The 18,143-nt window shown below is 38.5% G+C and overlaps 3 protein-coding genes across 3 annotated transcripts; 1 reads left to right on the top strand and 2 right to left on the bottom strand.

Annotated features, from left to right (window-relative positions):
• Window positions 1–205: 205 nt before the first annotated feature.
• LOC118826265 lies at window positions 206–3,317 on the bottom strand. The gene is made up of 9 exons (XM_036597187.1): window positions 3,273–3,317; window positions 1,740–1,862; window positions 1,605–1,648; window positions 1,430–1,499; window positions 1,230–1,316; window positions 1,025–1,120; window positions 843–926; window positions 502–606; window positions 206–346 (listed from the first exon to the last, which is right to left on the bottom strand). Exons 1-9 carry the CDS (start codon window positions 3,315–3,317, stop codon window positions 206–208), a joined length of 795 nt encoding a protein of 264 aa, XP_036453080.1.
• Window positions 3,318–4,254: 937 nt separating this feature from the next.
• ndufc2 (NADH:ubiquinone oxidoreductase subunit C2) lies at window positions 4,255–6,625 on the bottom strand. The gene is made up of 3 exons (XM_036563247.1): window positions 6,381–6,625; window positions 4,652–4,795; window positions 4,255–4,464 (listed from the first exon to the last, which is right to left on the bottom strand). The coding sequence occupies exons 1-3, from the start codon at window positions 6,517–6,519 to the stop codon at window positions 4,415–4,417; spliced, it is 333 nt and encodes a 110-aa protein (XP_036419140.1). The 5' UTR covers window positions 6,520–6,625; the 3' UTR covers window positions 4,255–4,414.
• Window positions 6,626–7,925: 1,300 nt separating this feature from the next.
• On the top strand, window positions 7,926–17,637 carry rab30 (RAB30, member RAS oncogene family). The gene is made up of 5 exons (XM_036563243.1): window positions 7,926–8,065; window positions 9,615–9,710; window positions 11,320–11,403; window positions 11,812–11,995; window positions 13,021–17,637. The coding sequence occupies exons 2-5, from the start codon at window positions 9,624–9,626 to the stop codon at window positions 13,269–13,271; spliced, it is 606 nt and encodes a 201-aa protein (XP_036419136.1). The 5' UTR covers window positions 7,926–8,065; window positions 9,615–9,623; the 3' UTR covers window positions 13,272–17,637.
• Window positions 17,638–18,143: the final 506 nt, after the last annotated feature.

Raw genomic sequence — 18,143 nt, 5'->3', positions numbered from 1 at the left:
CCCACAAAGTGCTCCTATCTGGTAGGTTTACCTGATAAAGTGACCTCCAAGTGTAGGTAAACAGTACGTCTGCCTTATAGCTGAATATTCAGTACGTAATGCACTTAATAGAAAACCTAAAATACCAAAAAATACTAAATACTAGAAATACAAACATTATACTGATATTGCTAATAGAAAAAATGGAAAATAGAAGTTAGGGCTGTTATGCAGCCTGGAGCCTCAACAAGAGCTGCTGAACATGCTTCTCCAAACAGTTCCACAGAGCCAGAGCCAGAGATCGAGGATCCTGATAAACATGCTCCTCCCCACCAACGATGTCATCCAAAAGGAGCAGGGCCTCATCCTGAGAAAGAACAAGGCTGTTATCAATTAAGGAAAACAAAGCAATATGCTATAGAAAACACTAAGATGGTTAATTCATGTAGTTTCACTTTAAACAGATAAAACAAACCTACTGATGCTCACTTCTAATATTTATGCTGTTGATGTGCACCTTACCTGGAGCAGGAACAGATATTGCTCAGCCCTAGACCTCCCCTCTGTACTGACAGGACTGAAGGAGAAAACCATGGCCATCAGGTGCCCAAGAAAACCTCCTGGTGTCTGGAAACATGGAAGAGAAGAGTGAGTGAACAATTTGCAGTTCTTCTGGATTTTAAAGTATATAATAAGAGAATCAGAATATGTTTCATATCTAGAAACTAGTTCTGCATTTCACATTCTACTACATTTCTATAGAAGGCTGGGTGTTAAAGCTGTAAGAGGCTTCATAATGTATCCAGCTTCTAGTGCACAACACAAAGTCACACTTAGTTCTAAGACTGAGTGGAGTCTCTTACTGGAAAGATCGGAGGCCTCGCTCCTTGCAGCGCTCTCATCAGCACCAGCTCATAGACAATATCTATAAAGCTAAAGTGCTGGATCTAAGAGAACAAGAAACATTAGTGTTAGAGTCACGTTCACAGTGATAAAGAGATGAATACTTTGAGAGAAAAAAAAATGTTGAAAAGCGTGAACTCACTCCAATCTGTGCCAGCTCTGTGCAAATAGCTTCCTGATGGGAAGCATCCTGAACAGCCACCAGGAAGTTATATGCTGGATGGAAAGCTGGACGCCTCTGCGGACCAAAGAGATGTGTTTGTTGCTTATGCACAAGGTCATTATTACATAATTCATCATCATCATTACATAATTCATGTTTGTTATAGATGAATTTTTTGTGTTACCCTGGCATTTCGAGTGGCAAGTCCTCCCAGAAAGACTTTGCCCGCAATGATTACACATTTTGAATCTTGGCTGTTGCTCAGAACAATCTACAAAATGAAACCAAGAAAGGGTTTGTCAGAAAAGAACAGCTCAACAGGCACCTGGGTATAAAGACAGAATCACTGAGAACTGAGGATGAAGTTACAGCTGGTAGACTTACAGTGAAAGCCTGGCGCAAAGCTAAAAGCTTCAGAGGAAAGTTGGACATCCTCTTGGCTGCAAAGTAGTCACTTGGGCAAAAAAAAAAAAACTTTCATATTAAAGATACTTATCGAAATAAATGTAGCCTGGTAAGTTCTATTTGGCACAACAAAAGGGTGAAAACGAGTACTTACTACAAAAAGCGCACCCGATAAACCTCAGTAGGATCTCCAAATGTCTGTAACATCAAACATGCAGGGCTTATTACTGATACATAAAACTGCTGAAAATGTAATCAGAACTGATTAGAGCAGCGTGTTTAGCCTTACCCCAGGAGCACTCTGGATGGAGTAAGCTGGCTCTGGCTGAGGCTCGGATGGTGGCTGAGGTGGAGAAGGAGCCTGGAATGGTGATGTGGGTGGGCTCTGGGGAGATGCAATATCTCCACATGCCTATGACACCAGATATGCAGTAGGATGGGTTTAGGTAAAATGGGACAAAGTGTTAATTAATATAGGACACACAGGCTGTAGGACCTGAATAACAAGTCCATTCATTTATCCTATTTGATTACTAAAAGATTATCTTTGCTTATTAAGAAAACATTTTGATATGTTTAAAAAAAAAAACAGTAGTCTGTTAAAGTGTCCCACCATACTAATTACTGACAAATAAAACTGCTGTAAATGTCATTAGAACTGATAAGAGCAGTAGGCATAGCCTTACCCCAGAAACACTCTGAGTAGAGGCTGGTAATTCTTTTTGAGGCTTGAATTGTGGGTGAGATGGTGAAGGAGCCACTGATGGAGCCCTAGGAGATGGTATGTGGGGGCTCTGGGTATCAGTATCTCCAGCTGCCTATAACCCCAAATTTGTAGTACTTATTACTGAGAAATAAAACTGTTAAAAGTGTAGTCAGAACTGATAAGAGGAATGTGTATAGCCTTACCTCAGGAGCACTCTGGTTGGTTAATGATGCATTTGATGGAGGCCTGGACGCTGGCTGACGTGGAGACGTGCTAGCTATAGTATGAATACAACATAAAGGAAGAATATGCTGCTTAGCATTATAACTCTGAGGATTAAAATACAATTAAACTACAAACTAAGATTTCAGTGCCACCACTGCTTTGTGGGATATGTGTGAATGTGACATCAGCTGCAGACTCTGTAGTCTGTTTTGCTAAAACACTCATAACATTTCTGGCTTTAAAGTCAATTTAAAACATCTTCACAGTATCAGATATAACTGAATATGGCAGTGAGGAGGTCATTATGCTGTACTACCTGTAATGAAAATCACCTCCAATTCACTGTCAAAGGGCCCATATTGTATTTTTATCTTTTACATTATTTTTCCACTGAGGTACAACTGTGTTATTTGTGTAGGTTAATGCACAAAAAACAGACATAATTAAAATGCACATGACAATTTTTCAACTTCTCTTTATTCCTTAAACTGCAATAGGCTGTTTTGGGCCGTCAGGCTGAACATAGCCCTAAAAGCACAGTAATAAAATCAGATTTTTGGCCGACCCTTTAACCTATATTTGAACGTAAACAGAAGGGGGCGATACGATGACTTTTCCTCCGTATCATCTGACTATTTAGCTGGTTTACTCATTTCAGAGTAAACGTTTAGCTCCAGACCATACAAACGTAGAGATAATATAATAAATTACTTCTGTATTTCGGACTGTACTTCGGAACATTATAACGTTAGCGCCCAATAATAGCTAGCAAGCTACTAAACTAGCCAAAATACTGTCTACACTGAACAGTTCGGCCCTTTGACCTGTACTAGAAGTACCGTACACTGTTTATTAGGAGCTGTTTAAGACTCCTATTGTGTCTGTGTTTACCTTCATGGACAGTCTCCTCTTCAGGATGCTCTCTGGTCCTCTCATGTTGGTTCCTGCACCTGTAAAAATAATAAAAAGCTCCAGCGGCGACGGCAGCCCCGGCCACACACAGCAGGGGGCGCCACCGCATCCCAGCTGGAGCAAGAGTGCGAACGGAGAAAGGCTGCATCCACTCGAAGGATGAGATGTCGGAGTGCAGGATATCACAGTGTCTTGTCTGTAGAGGGTCTGTAAACGACTGAAGCTCAGGGTTCTTTTTCACCTCTTCATAACGTACATGGAATGTTCCATCTCAGCTGTGACACAATGGGCCTCGAATATTTGAATGAAAACTTGTTTACAAATGTTTACAAAGTTTGGTCTCCCTGGAAACAGGATTAAAGACTCATCACAAATGACTCGTTATCAGTAAGTGCCCGTATGAAGATCTGTCCGGTCTGATGGTCACATTCATGTGGTTCATGTCAGCCATTGGATTGGGACCGGGGTTGTTTTGGCCCCTTTTATTCTTTGATGATGGTTTGGAAAACAAAAGCGACCAGTCTTTGCTCCTCCATGAAGACAGCTGCATCCTACTTGTAAGATTTTTCCGATGTAAAACAGAGACTACTTGAAAGCACTAAAGCCCTACTGAGGAACTACAGTATGCTCGGCTGACCTATAATGGTATGGCCATTGTAGTCAAGGTATCAGTTTAATAGTGTGGAATGAGCTGATCTATAACATGAGAAAAAAAAAATCACATTTTTCTACAAACACGAGAGGCACCCCATTACGTATCCACCTCCTGTGTGTGTGTGTGTGTGCTGTGTACAAGGAGATAAAAAATAGCTGCTTTGAACCACTAGAGGTCAGAAGTGAGTCCCAGCCAATAACAATGTGAAAACACACTTAATTCTGTAATTTCTGACAGCATTTTTGAGACTCATCTAATTGAACTCATCCTACGCAAATGCAAAAAGAAACCTCAAGGAACAATCTATGCATTTTTAAATTGTTTAATCAAATATTAGAAACATATTCAAGAACTCATATACACTGTTATTTTAGGAAGTTTCAACACAGTATCAAGAGTCAGATGGAGCTCGACATGCAAACTTCTTGATTATTCTTCAAATTTGTCAAGTGACAACCATCTCCACTCAACGGATGGGGTGAAATGGCTCCACAATCTCTGCAAATGTCTTCTTTTCTGAAATAGTAACAAAGGCAATGATCACTACTATATATGTAAAACAATAATGAATAACTATACAAGTTATTTATATAATAATATAGCTATATGTATTAACTATATAGAGATAAACTAGACAAGTGGATGATCCTTTGACTTCTAAACTATCTGAAAGACAAAGACATTAGCTTTTGCATGATTTTACCTTTCTCTGCAAACTCCTCTTGATGTAGTCGGATGTATTCGTTCATGTCTCTGTCCAACCGAGCATACGTGTAGTTTTCATACTTTGTTAAATGGTAGCCAATGAACCAGCCAACTGTCATGAACAACGCTTGTCGGTGCACACCTGCAAAAACATGTCAACATTACTAATGTATACAGGTAATAATTTATACATGTCCACTGTAGGCTGGAATGTGTCATGCACACTGAAGAATAAGGTTGCATGATTTGGGAAAAATATATAATAAACATTATCTAAATATAAATGATATGTATAAATATGTAATAGCACTTCAATTTTGTCAGACCTGAGGCTTGAATGCTTAATTTCCCTCCTTAGAATTTAACACAACTAAACTTATGTCCAATGTAGGACATTATTAAAATTGCGCCATTGCAATTTAAAAACTGCTTTCTTTCAAATTGTGATTTTAATGTAAAAATGACTGACTGTTCAGTCCTACTTTATAAAGAAAGAATGAGCTAATAATTAATTAATAATTAATAATAAATAACATGATTTAAGGGGAATAAGTAAATGAACGAACAAATAAGTAAATGACTTAAACTGCATAGACTGCACAAGTACCATTATATCAAAATGGCATGATACTTGACACTGTGCTGCACTACAAGCATAAGAAATTAACTGTAAAAGCTTTTGGTGGCCTTGTTATAGACCATATGTTAAAGGTTTGCAGATACCTGCTCAAGGTTTTTTCCAGAATCAAAAGGTAATAATAAGGTTTATCTCCCCTTTACTGGAGCAGCAGCCTCTACCCTTCTGGGAAAACTTTACACCTGATGCTGAAACATTCATGTGAAGCTTTGACTGCATTCAGCCACAAGAGCATTAGTGACATCAGCTACTGATGTTGGATGATTAGTTCTGGACAGAAACTCCACTCCAACTCAGGTATAAAGGTACTGGATGGCACTCCACCACTTCAGAGAATGCAGCACAGTGCTGGGAGGCTTTATACCCCTCTAGCCTCTGCTAGCTTGGCACTGGGCATGGTGACTTTAGGCTCATGTGCAGCTGCTCCAGAACGTCTATGCAATGCTATAGAAATGTTTCAAGTTGTACTGAAGGGCACAATTTACTGTGTTGGCAGGGGTGCACCTTTAAAAAGATCGATTCACTTATTAGAAGGGTCTAGATACTTCTGGAAAGTGAATCACCCTGCTTTTAGCAAGAAGCCATCGTTGTCCTCAGGAACAGTAGCTCTAACATTGCTGTCACGTCCTCTACAATCAGCCATCCGTCTTTACATATCAAACACATTCCCAGTTATTGTGACTTGGTGAATTTCCTGCCGTGTTTACAAACAAAACGGCTTTCACTATCCCTCTCCACTTTCATCAGAAAATACGACTAGGTTCAAGTGTACTTATCCATGTGTGTCCGAGGCTGAAGTTGGCTTCCAATTCGCCAGCTTCTTGTTTGAATTTCCTCGTTCCACCTTAAAAGGTGAAGCATTATGCGCATAATGCTACACCATTTAAGGTGGAACGGGAAAATTCGAATAAGAAGCTGACTTAAGCTTCGTTATGGGTGTCCAACCCTTTTATACGTTCGTTCAGTTGCATTTTTCATAATTACATAATTTAATACTCCTGCTCGCTAAAGAATAAACCAGTTAACGTTAATTACCGTTGAACTGGGTTTCAGAGCAGCAGTAGCGGCAGTCAGTCTGCCGGAGACTCACCAGCTTTCAGCGCAGGCCTTCGGTTGAAGCTGTTGTGCAGCATCGCTGCGAGCCAGCCTGAAAGACCGAGCCACACTGAGTTTCTGTTTATGATCCCAGGAGGAGGGAGAACCTTTGCCTCGTCGGGGAGAAGCCCCATTTCCGCGGATTAAATGAGAGATTCTCCCTGTCGAAGTGCAGTTTTAGCCCGCTAGCACATCACCTCTCAAACCAAGGGCAATGTTTAGGGGGAAACGCAGCGCATATAGTCCGTCGGGGAAAACGTGGCGTTCTTTCAAAGGTTCCGGCATCCATGTATAACGTTAAGTAGCTGATTGTGGGAATTTAGTATAGGATTTATTTATAAATAAACAAGGCTGCATGAACTATCGCTTGACCCACAGCTAGAACAGACAATAGTGGCCTTTTAATCTAACGAACGTGATCCAGCACTTCATTTAAGACGAGCTGTCTGCCTCCACCTTTGTCTACACAAGACTCCGGCGTTAAAGAGGATCTACACCAAGATTTCTGCAAAATATAATGATTGAGATGTAAACAAGTCATTCAGACTGTTTTGATGTGAAATGATTAATTTGTAGAGAAACTTGTTGACCACTACTTTCTTAGTAACAGGGGTCCTGTTGTCAACAATGCAAATATAGAACCTACACATGTCTCCTGAGTTAATATTTGTAATGTTGATGATGGTAAAATAATAGTCAATCTAAAAAAATATTCTGCCTCACCATTGTGCCTCAGAACACCCCTCATGTATCCCTCCACTATGAATACATTAAAATAAATTGATTAAAATACATTTTGGACCAAACCTTTATCACAAAACTACCATAAACATTGTCTCAAACATCAGGCAGTGTATTCATAACCATTTCATGTAATAACTGTCTGTGTGTGGGAGGGTTTAGAGGCATCAAATTCCTTTGATGTCTGGTTCCTATCACCGTCACTGTGAACAATTCTGATTTGGTAAGTTTCTCTAGAACAGAGCATTTCACACCAATCCACTAACCACGCCGTGATTTAGTTGATATGTCAACCATTTAATTATGCTGAAATTTTGAAAAATCGGTGGAGTTCCCCTTTGACCAAACTAATTGTTACTTAAAACCAATGAAGAAAAAAAAATAGCATACACCGAATAAGATAATATAATAATAAGAACTAATTTAGTTTTAGTCATAAGCATTAAATCAATTGCATAATCACCACTAATGTACAACTGATTATCCGATGTTATCTATCTTTTCCTTTTTTTGGGGGGGGGGTAGGTTGTGGAAGAAGTGCCAAAAAAATCCAGTTGTGAAGTGCTCATACATAACCACACTGACGCACATAAACATGAATGATGTTTATTTCCATCGTTATCCTTGGCTGTGTTCCTGTCATTTGTTGAACATTTGTTGAACGAGCTTTATGAACACAAACCTGTGGTCATTAGGACATATGCACTCCAACTCCCAGAGTCCAGCGCGCTACTGTCTCCCATTTTTTGTGGCTCGGGTTTCCAGCGGCAGGCGTGATGATGTCATGATGAAAACCGAAGGAAACTCTGCAATCAGAGGGAGCAGAAACCCAGATTGAGGGAAGGACGAGATTTGCAGTAACGTCTTGTGTAAGAACCTTTAGGTTAGACTGGATGCCTGTGGAATAATCCGTTAACTGGGGTGAATCCCCTACATTTGGTAAGTGCTGCTACATATCATTTATATGACCTCAATGATGAGTAGCCTGAATGAAGCCGAGAAATTGGTTACACGATTTTTGCTAACTGGCTAGCAGGGTAGCGGATTGTCTGCAGTTGTTTTTCTCCATTTCTGCAGGCTGCAAAACCAGCATTGCATTTGCAGGGTAGTTAATAACGGAATGAACACGAAAAAAGAAGGAATATGGCGATATCCCTCCCTTTCTCTCCCTCCCTCTCTCTCTCAGACAGCAGCCCTGGATACAGGCATACAGTAAATCAGTGCATGGTGCTAAAATGTTGGCTCCTTTTACTAAATTAGCAATCTTGAGTTGGATTAGAAAAGCAGTTTAGGTAAATTTGCGCTGTTTCGTGCTTGTAAGATAATTAGTGACCAGTGCTGTTCTGTTAGTTTTTATTTTTTCCACGGCACATTGTATACATGCAGGACTTTTCAGTGTAGGAGTGCTTTCCAAATGCTTTAGACAATTTAGACAAATACTTCTTATGGGCTTCATTTTCTCTTGTCCATTGCACAGAAAAGAGTGTCTGTGTTTTGCCTAGTCTTGGCATGGCGAGTCTTGGTAGGCCCCTTCTTTATATCCCTTGTTTCTTTATTGCAGTCCTCTCAGCATCCTGCCATAGGCCTTGGCAACCAGACCATTTAAGCACATGCACAGAAGGCTCTGCCCATAGCAACACTTCACTTAGAAAAGGGAAAGGAGGGGGAAAAACAGGGAAAATGTTGCCATGAAAACCGTGAAGCGTTTTATCAGCTGAATTAAAGAATCCATTAAATTAACAATTGAGTTGTCAATATTTTTTTTTCTTTCAGTGATTATCTAAAGAAACGTTAAAGTTTCAAAAATATTAATAAAATTAGTTGGAAAAAATGAGCTGTTTTGAATTCACTGTTTTGTGATGTCACAAAAACCAACACGTTTACATATATCCACCTATTTGGCCTAAGCAGTTTAGTTCTGCCCATTAAATATTATAAAGAGTGTTTCAGCCTGGACTGCTTTATGAATAAGGTGCAATACAGAGCAGCAATCATTCACATATAAGCTAAAAGTTTTAAATGCACAGGACCAAACACCCAGTTTAATTCTGAAGGATAAATAGAGGATGGGATAGTGGGTCATGGAAAAATGAATAATGACTGTTTTTGGTACTTAACGCCACATAAATTTCCTAAGTGGACCTCAGGAAAATACAAAAAATATGGGTTAAGTACCAATGAAATGTTGTTTGGGACGTAATTAAATCAAAAACTAAATTGTGGAAATGTAGCTTTGTTAAAAGCCACTTTCAAATGAGTGAAAAGACAACGTGGTTACATTAAATATTTACACGCAGCAGAAGTAACAGGAGAAGGACGAGGGCCATGTGATGCTGTCCTTGCACATTTTTGTTAAAGCTGTAACTTTCAGTGTATTCCAGATTGAACTGAGATATGACAGTTCAAATTGCACACATGGTTCTGAACAGACATTTATCTCTCTGTCTCTCTCTCTCTCTCTCTCACCCCCCCCCTCCCCATTTCTCAGCATGTGACCATGGAGGATTATGATTACCTGTTCAAAATAGTGCTGATAGGAAATGCAGGAGTGGGCAAAACTTGTCTCGTCAGACGCTTCACTCAGGTCTGTCTTCTTATGCATTTTGTGTTTAATTTCCTAATTAAACTATTAAATAAGTAATGGAATTAAGGTGAACAGTGATTGTACCATCATGCAAATTAGCCATGCTAAATGTTTACTGGGAGTTGTCATTGACTGTTAGCCAGGTTAGTATCCTTAGGTGAGGTATTTCTTTAAAACTTTATAACATATGAGGAGGATGCAGTACAAACACCCACTGACTGCTGCCTCCCCCATGCAGAGCAGAAACTGCTGGCAGGCTCCATGTCCTTTAGAGACTTCTCATATAATTTATAATGTGTAAAGCTTGGCTTAAGGAACATTTGGTGGGTGGCTTAAGTGCATTATATATAAGAATATCAAAAACCTTAATTTGAAAAATTTGGAACAGTATGTGATATGCAAATAAAAGCATAAAGCGGTGATTTGTTAATCCACTTTGACATGTGAAAACAGTACATAGCCACGATATTTTATGTTTTACCTTATCAACTTCATTGAGGGTTTTATAAATATATGCACATTCTGAAGTTTAAGATTAGGAATGTTTAAAAAGCATCTTAAATAGGTGATGTACTCATGCTTGGGTATAAAAGGGGCATTCAGGAAAGACCTAGTGCTTCTTTGCCAAATAATTCATCAGCAAATAATCCAACAGTTTAAGAACAAGGTTCCTCAGTGAGCAATTGCAAGGATTTTACATATTTCACCCTCTGTGGTGCATAATATCATCAAAAGGAAATCAGAAGAAGTCTCTGTGTGTAAAGTGCAATGCTGAAAACCACAACTGAATGCCCATGATCTTTGACCTGCAAAAATCTGACATGCTTCTGTGATGGATATCATCACATGAGTTCGGGAATACTTTGACAAAACATTGACAGTTAATAACAAGATCCAGAAACGCTGCCAACTTCTCTGGGCTCAAACTCATCTGAAATGGACTAATACGAAGTCAGTATTGTGGTCTGATGAGTCAACCTTTCAGATTGTTTAGGGTAATAATGGATGTCTGTCAAGGTATGGTGGTGTATTAATTTGCACATTTGTGGAGGCACCATTAACACTGAAAGATATATAAACATTTTGGAGCAACATATGCTGCCTTCTAGACGAGTTTTTTTTTTTCAGAGACGTCCATGCTTATTTCAGCATGACAACACTAAGCCACATTCTTCCAATGTTATAACAGTATATTATACGGTGGCAATATGGTGTGAAAAACATGACACTGAAGACCCCCACACAGTTGCACAGCTAAAGACTTGTATAACTAAGGAATTTCCACTTTTAAACTGGACCGATTGCTATTTTCAGTCCCTAAAGAATTATAAGTTTTGTTGAAAGGAAAGTTGATGTAATGCAGTTTTAAACATTCTCCTTTCACAACTTTTTTGGAATATTTTGCAGGCATCAAATTTGAAATGAGCATATATTTACTATTAAAAAAAATGTTCATAGGATAATACATAAAAGGCTTTTATATAGTTTAACATCGCTTTCTTTTTTTAGCATTTCACATACTGTTTCACATACCCAGCTTTTTGGAAAAGAGGCTTGTATGAGACATGCTAATTTTAGTGTACTGTCCCTTCCATTTTCATGGTTCTAGGGTCTGTTCCCACCCGGCCAAGGTGCCACGATCGGGGTTGATTTCATGATCAAAACAGTGGAAATAAAAGGGGTGAAAGTAAAGGTATGTACCTCTCTTTCAGAGCTGATTTTCTCTGTAGTGATCGTGAGTTTACATTAATAGTCTGTGTTGTATATTTTAGCTATGAGGTAGTACTGTAGATTTTGGATGAGAGAAAAGACTAGAATGCTAAAATGACTTGTAATTGTCATTTTACTATGCAATCTATGAACTTAGGTTATTGTGAATTAAAACACTAGATTCAATTAACCATTAATAGATATTGATGTTTGACATGTTAAGTCTATCCTGCTTAGACTACGGTTTATTAAAAAAAAACAAAACAAAACAAACCCATTTTAGTCCACTTGGCAGATGCCACTTGCAGTGGAAACTCGGCTTGGTGTTCGCTGATTCCTGGCTCAGCCGCTAAGTGACTGCATTGATTATTTGATTTTCTAATTTGTGCAGCTTCAAATCTGGGACACAGCGGGCCAGGAGAGGTTCCGCTCTATCACACAGAGTTACTACCGCAGTGCCAATGCCCTCATCCTCACATACGACATCACCTGCGAGGACTCCTTCCGCTGCCTTCCGGAGTGGCTGAGGGAGATCGAGCAATATGCCAACAACCAAGTGGTGACAATCTTAGTTGGTGAGCATTCAAAACATTTACCACTTTCATGCAACAGCCATTGTAAAAAACACCTAGCAATCGAGTTGCTTCCAAATTAGAAGGGCAGAATTTTGTTTGACTACTTAACTGTAATGTATAATGCAGATGTGACAGTTATGCTTTGGTAAATCCTTGCACATCAGTACTGAGGCTGCAGATGTTTACTACTGCATGATGTGGTCACTTAAATAATAAGCATACGCAACTCCTAAAAGGATGCATCAATACACGTACAAGCATTATAGTTTAGGCAAAATGAAAAGTTTATTCTTGATGTTATGAGATAATAGGGGTGGGTGATATGGCAAAAACGTAATATCATGGTTTGTCTTTCTTCCACAATAAATGATATGTATCACAGTTTTTGTTAAGCTATATTTATTCAAGTTTCATATACTGCGCTGCTCTAAATGGAATTAAACAGGACAAATTATGCTCTCTTTGTATTTAAACATGCAGCTGGTCAGTGTTGTGTAAGTACAGGCGGTATCCACAATGTAATTTATCACAATAAATTATCACCATATTGCCTGTCTTCTGAGATTTACTCTGTATCAATGTTTCTCAACCCTGGTCCTGGAGGCTAAATGTCTTGCACATTTTAGTGTTTTCCTTGCTTCAGTATGTCCATGGGTTTGTTAATGAGCTGATTATGGGATCCGGTATGTTGTGAGCAGGGAAAACACTAAAATGTATAGAGCTGTTGGCCTCAAGGACCAGGGTTGCTCTATATGAAGCTGTTCATCAGCTAAACATATAGGCAGACAACACACTATTTTTATATCAATGTTTCCAGAACACTATTACTTGAATTGTACCATAAGCCAAGGAACAGTTTAGGAGTCACAGTTGATTAAGTGATCAGTCATAATAATTAAATTAATAAACCGACTGGGGGAGAAAGGATTCAGATGTTAACATGAGGGCCAGTTTTGCCTAAAATTTGCTAGGGTTTTTGGTGATTGCAGTGCTATGCTACCTGACCATGCTGTTGTCATCAACAGGGAATAAGATTGACTTGGCTGAAAAGCGAGAGGTCCACAGACAAAGAGCGGAGGAATTTGCCGAAGCCCAGAGCATGCTCTACCTGGAGACGTCCGCCAAAGAATCCGACAATGTGGAGAAACTCTTCCTGGACCTGGCCTGTGAACTGATTCGTGAAGCCAAGCAGAACACATTGGACAACAACGAATCTGCCCCCATGCCTGGAGAAGGGAAGAACATCAATTACTTAAGCTGCTGCAGCATCAACTAGAGAACTTGGCTGCAAATCTGGCGAAGGGCTCTGGGCTCTGGCCTCTCCCCACGGAGTACGTAAAGTGGTGGTAATTCTTGACGTCCTCTGCATAGTTGCGATGATTCCTCTTCGCCACCACAGTTGAGGTTTAGGATACTTCATTAACCCTTATGTGAACCCCTGGGGTATTTTTAAAAACTATTCACTGTACTTATAGAATGTCAAGAGGAGATGATATATATGCTGCTGCCACTGAGGGGAACTGAAGCTCCTAAATGCTCCTAAAGGCCTTGTTACAGAATACTGCTAGTTGGAGTACTTAAAGGAAAGCCACAGGCCAGACAATGAGATTTTATGCACTTCTGTAAAATACTAAAGATGTGTAAGCCAATGCGTCTGCTGTTTGAGAGATTTGAGAAAAAATGCAGGTCTTCACCAGCAGGGTCACCTCATTCGGAATCACAAAAAAAATTACATCTCACGTAATGACAAATGCGACAACATTGTGTAGTATTGTAGTGCCCCTTAATTCAAGTGTTGCTCATAATGCACTTCCAGAACATTGTTAGCAATGAGCTCATTTAGTAGTTTTTTTCTTTTTCTTGAAGACTAATATTGACAATTTCTGAACATGCCAGAGAGAGACCATCTTAAACAGTTAGCAGAGGGAAAGTGAAATGTCTGTGCATTATAGAATCTAATTAACACTGACATTTCAGATCACTTCAAGAGAGATCTTCTCTTATTTTTTTCTCAGCAGCATAGTTTACAGCTGGTCTTTGGGATTCTCACTTGATTTTGATTTTATTTGAGTGCTTTATGTAAATTGTGAGAGCTTTGCTGGTCAGAAATTTGCTTCCACCATACATCAAACTAAAGTAATTGTACAGCCACTTGAGTGCATGAAGTTGCTGAACTTGCATTAAGTTTCCACAAGCTTATTTTAGATGCAAGCTGAAAGTCAGTGTTTGCTAGATGCTTGTGCATTTCTTAACTTTTCCTTCTGTGCCCAATACACTTAAAAATTGAAGTCAATTGTGAACACTGTGGAAATAAGATTTTGTGCATTAATAGTATCCTTTTAATTGGATCTGTGGGAACATTTTAATACAGTAGTGTGTAGGTTTTTGGACTGTCATGCAATTTTTGTTGCTTTGGCTGTAGATTCCAAAAAAGTGGATTTGAAAAGAAACAGTGACTAGGAGGTTAAAGTGCAGACAGTCATCTGTAATTAAAGGGTGTGAATTCCCATAGTGGGTAAGCCTTGTGTTGCTGCATTTCTAGATCATCTACAAGATACCTGTCAAAACACCTGTTTGGTTTGAAGTGATACCTAGATTCTAGTGACATTTGCATTGCTGTTGCTCTCTCTTAAAGAGTACCAAAGTAATGTCAATGCAAGTAAGGTAGGCCGTTCTAAGAAAAATCAATAAGAATCAGAATAAATCAATCCATGACAGCTGAAACACTAATTAGTTAAAATAGGTTTTGTGCATAATTAAGAAGTAGGTATGCACTGTTGAGGTAGGCCAAGGAAGACCACAGGAGTAGATGACTGAAAAATATTTTCATTCATTAACGGGAAAAAAAACCCTGTTCAGCTTTTGAATTCTCTCCAGGATGTAGGCACAGATGCGTCAAAACTACCATAAAGATAAGAATGCACCAGCATGACTTGAGATTGTTCACTACAAGATGCAAACCACTGATAAGCTTCAAGAACAAAAAGCCTAAGCTACAGTTTGCTAAAACTTTGCCTGGGACAAAGTCTTATGGACAGGTGAGACAAAGATTAGTCTGTACCAGAATGGTGGTAGGAGGAAACAGAATATGATACTCATCTGTGAAACATGGTGGAGGTAGTGTCATGCTCTGAGCTTGTATAACTTTTAGTGTAATAGGTGGCTAACATGGCTACCAGTGGCGACGAGAAGATTAATTCTGAAATGTAGAGAAGCATCCTAACAGCTCAGATCCAATTAAATGCCCCACAACTCACTAAATAGTTTTTCACTGTGCAGCAGACATACTGCTAAGGAGTTCTTAGGGAAAAAAATGTAATGTAATGTTTTCAACTAAGTCAATCACATGAGCTAAATAGCACTGTGCATGCATTTCATTTACTGAAGGCAACTGAAGTTCCTGGAAAACAAGCAGGAACTGAAAGTTAAAGTTAAGCTGATGTTCTGCACTTTAAAATCTCATAGTATCTGTTTCATTCAAAATCCAAAAGGACAAAGCCAAAATGACAACAATTGAGTGCACTTTGTGTAAAAATAAGAAGTCCTGCAGTCATTTTTGATATTATGCAGTAGCAACTCAGTGATCAAACTGCAGTTTATGACACATCAACACATTTATCTTGTGGACTCTCCTCAGTATGTACAAGTAGTCACATCTGCAGTTTTGCAAGCATGAAAAGCAGTTTAATTTGGATTCAGTGGAGTTGAATCAGAAGGGAACACAAAACTAACAGCCATTGTAATGTTGCACTGCACAGCCCCAGTTCTGGATGGCTACAGTACAGTACAGTTTAGTCTTTTTCCTGATTTAGCACCCATTTCAATCCATGAGATAAGTTTTAATCCCTTCATAACTTGATTCCTATGTATTATATTAGGGAAAACACTGTTCTGTGCAGACCTGTGGCTCTACGGTAGTTGTGTGCCCCTGTGCCTCGGGAATCAAGGCTATGTATTTGCACACTGTCCTTAAAACTGAACATGCTTCACTTTCTTTTATGTAAATGGCTATCAGCGGTGTTCATGTGCATCTGGATGCCCAAAAATGTAATCTGTGGTAAGCCGAAGGCCACCAAATATTAAGTGAATTCCACGTGATTTGTTTATGATAGCATTGACTATATTGTGTCATTATCAGAATTTTCATAATTTGCGCAGCCTGACATGTGAGCTACATTCTGAATCTTGCTGATTACTGGTTAATAATCTAACACCTATTTCATTCTGACTTTAGCTCTCAAAAGAGTAGTCTCTATGATGTTTTAGCCGATTCTGCCTTTCTTCCATTTTAAAACCAATATTATTAGCATATAATACATATAATGGAAAGCTTTGTTTGTTTAGTGAAGCCTTGGTACTGAAATCTTCTCAGCAATTTGTTAAAGCTTTTGACATGGGAGTGAGTGTGTGGATAATTTGTTACATTCAGTTATTGTCGGCACATATATGGCACTTCACCACATCAAACCACATCAGTTTTTTTTCCACAATGTGATGTGATAAAATCTGACTTTGTTCCTTGCCCTTTTCTTGAACAGTGTTGTTGTGCATCTTGATTAAGTTTGAAACAGTTGGAAAGTGTACCTCCATGTTGACTTGACTCTATCGTATGGTTGTTTGCACCTGTATTACAATGGAACTGTGAATTTCATCTTTTATAGATTTTTCGATGTTTTACTTGCTGCTAAAAAGCATGTTCATTTCTTCAATCTGATCCATTTTTTTCTTTAACCAAATTCATAGAAATCCTTCACAGGTTTTTTGAAAACCTTGCCTCTTATGCTGTGTGTCACCTGTGATAAGGATTTAGACATTTTGTGAAGCGAAACTCAACCGTCCAGAAAATCCATCTTTCAAATCGATAAATAACACATGATCTCCTGAATGGCATAAACATCATTTTTATTTTCAAGATTTTTTGTCTTGTGCTAGCCGTTTGATTTACATTTGATTTAATTTTGCCTTTTTAGCCGTTTACCTGTTATGGCCATATTTTCTATTAACACATTTTATTTCAAAGTGATAACCTTTTCTAATTTTGTATATAGACTATTTTTTTTCTATATGTTTTATGTCGTGCCATGCACAATATGCTCTTTGTCAGGTAATTTGTCTAGCTTTATTTTACAGATATTTGTCATATTGTAACATTTTGCATTGTATACCAGTGGGACTTTAGCCCTTTCTTTTATATATGTTAGGCCCTAATTTCCAGAATAGTATTATGAAAAATTTTACAGGTTTCTTATTCTAACTATCATATTTTTATGAACCATTTCATTATTTTAAAAAAAGGTCTCAAACTGATAAACTCCTTTAAATTGTGAGAATGCAAACACCATTCCTTTAAATGACCGCATTTGATTTCAGTTTTCATTTTCTGTTTGAGCATTAGGCTATCACTGTTAAATTTGTCGAATGTTCCATTTTTAGTGACTTTCTGAACTGTGACTGGTAGAAAAACTGTTGCTATTCATGAGTTACGTCTAAGACCTGAACTCTACAGTACAACTACCGAATTTCATGATGTTATACTTTGTGCAGTTATGTTTCAGTATCATGTTTTTGTTACTTCTCACACTGTGTGTAGGCTGCAAGTAAATATAAAAACTTGTCCCAATTAAATATGAAGTTATGCTGTTCATTTTGTTTTTTTACACCAATTAGTTAATATAATACCCATTTGACCAAAGACACTCATATCAGTCCGAACTGCTCTCCCTGCCTTGTCAGTCTCTGCAGTGTTGGTCTCAATATGTAAATATGTTGATTAGCCACACCTATCTTAGATCTATACTTATTGTCCATTTTATGTTGGTTATATTGCACTTTGTAGTTATGCAGTTACAGACTGTAGCCCATCTGTGTCTCTGCATAAATTATTAGCCTTTCTGTACTCCGTTCAATGTTCAGGACCAACACTGAGAAGATACTATTTCTCAGCACTGCAGTGCAGCTACCATGTCAGTTGCACAGCAGTGCTAAGAATGATACACCACCCAAATATACCTGCTCAGTGGTGGTCCTGTGGGAGAATAAACAGTAAATTATGGTTAACAAATCATGCATAGAAGAAGATGAACCACAGTCTGTCATTTTGTAAAAACAAAATGCACCTATATGGTAATTGGACCTGATAAAATGGACA

Source organism: Colossoma macropomum, unplaced genomic scaffold, assembly GCF_904425465.1.
Source record: "Colossoma macropomum unplaced genomic scaffold, Colossoma_macropomum, whole genome shotgun sequence".
NCBI classification, from domain to species: domain Eukaryota; kingdom Metazoa; phylum Chordata; class Actinopteri; order Characiformes; family Serrasalmidae; genus Colossoma; species Colossoma macropomum.
The sequence above is the reverse complement of the archived record's forward strand: the minus strand, read 5'-3'. Positions and strand labels throughout refer to the sequence as shown.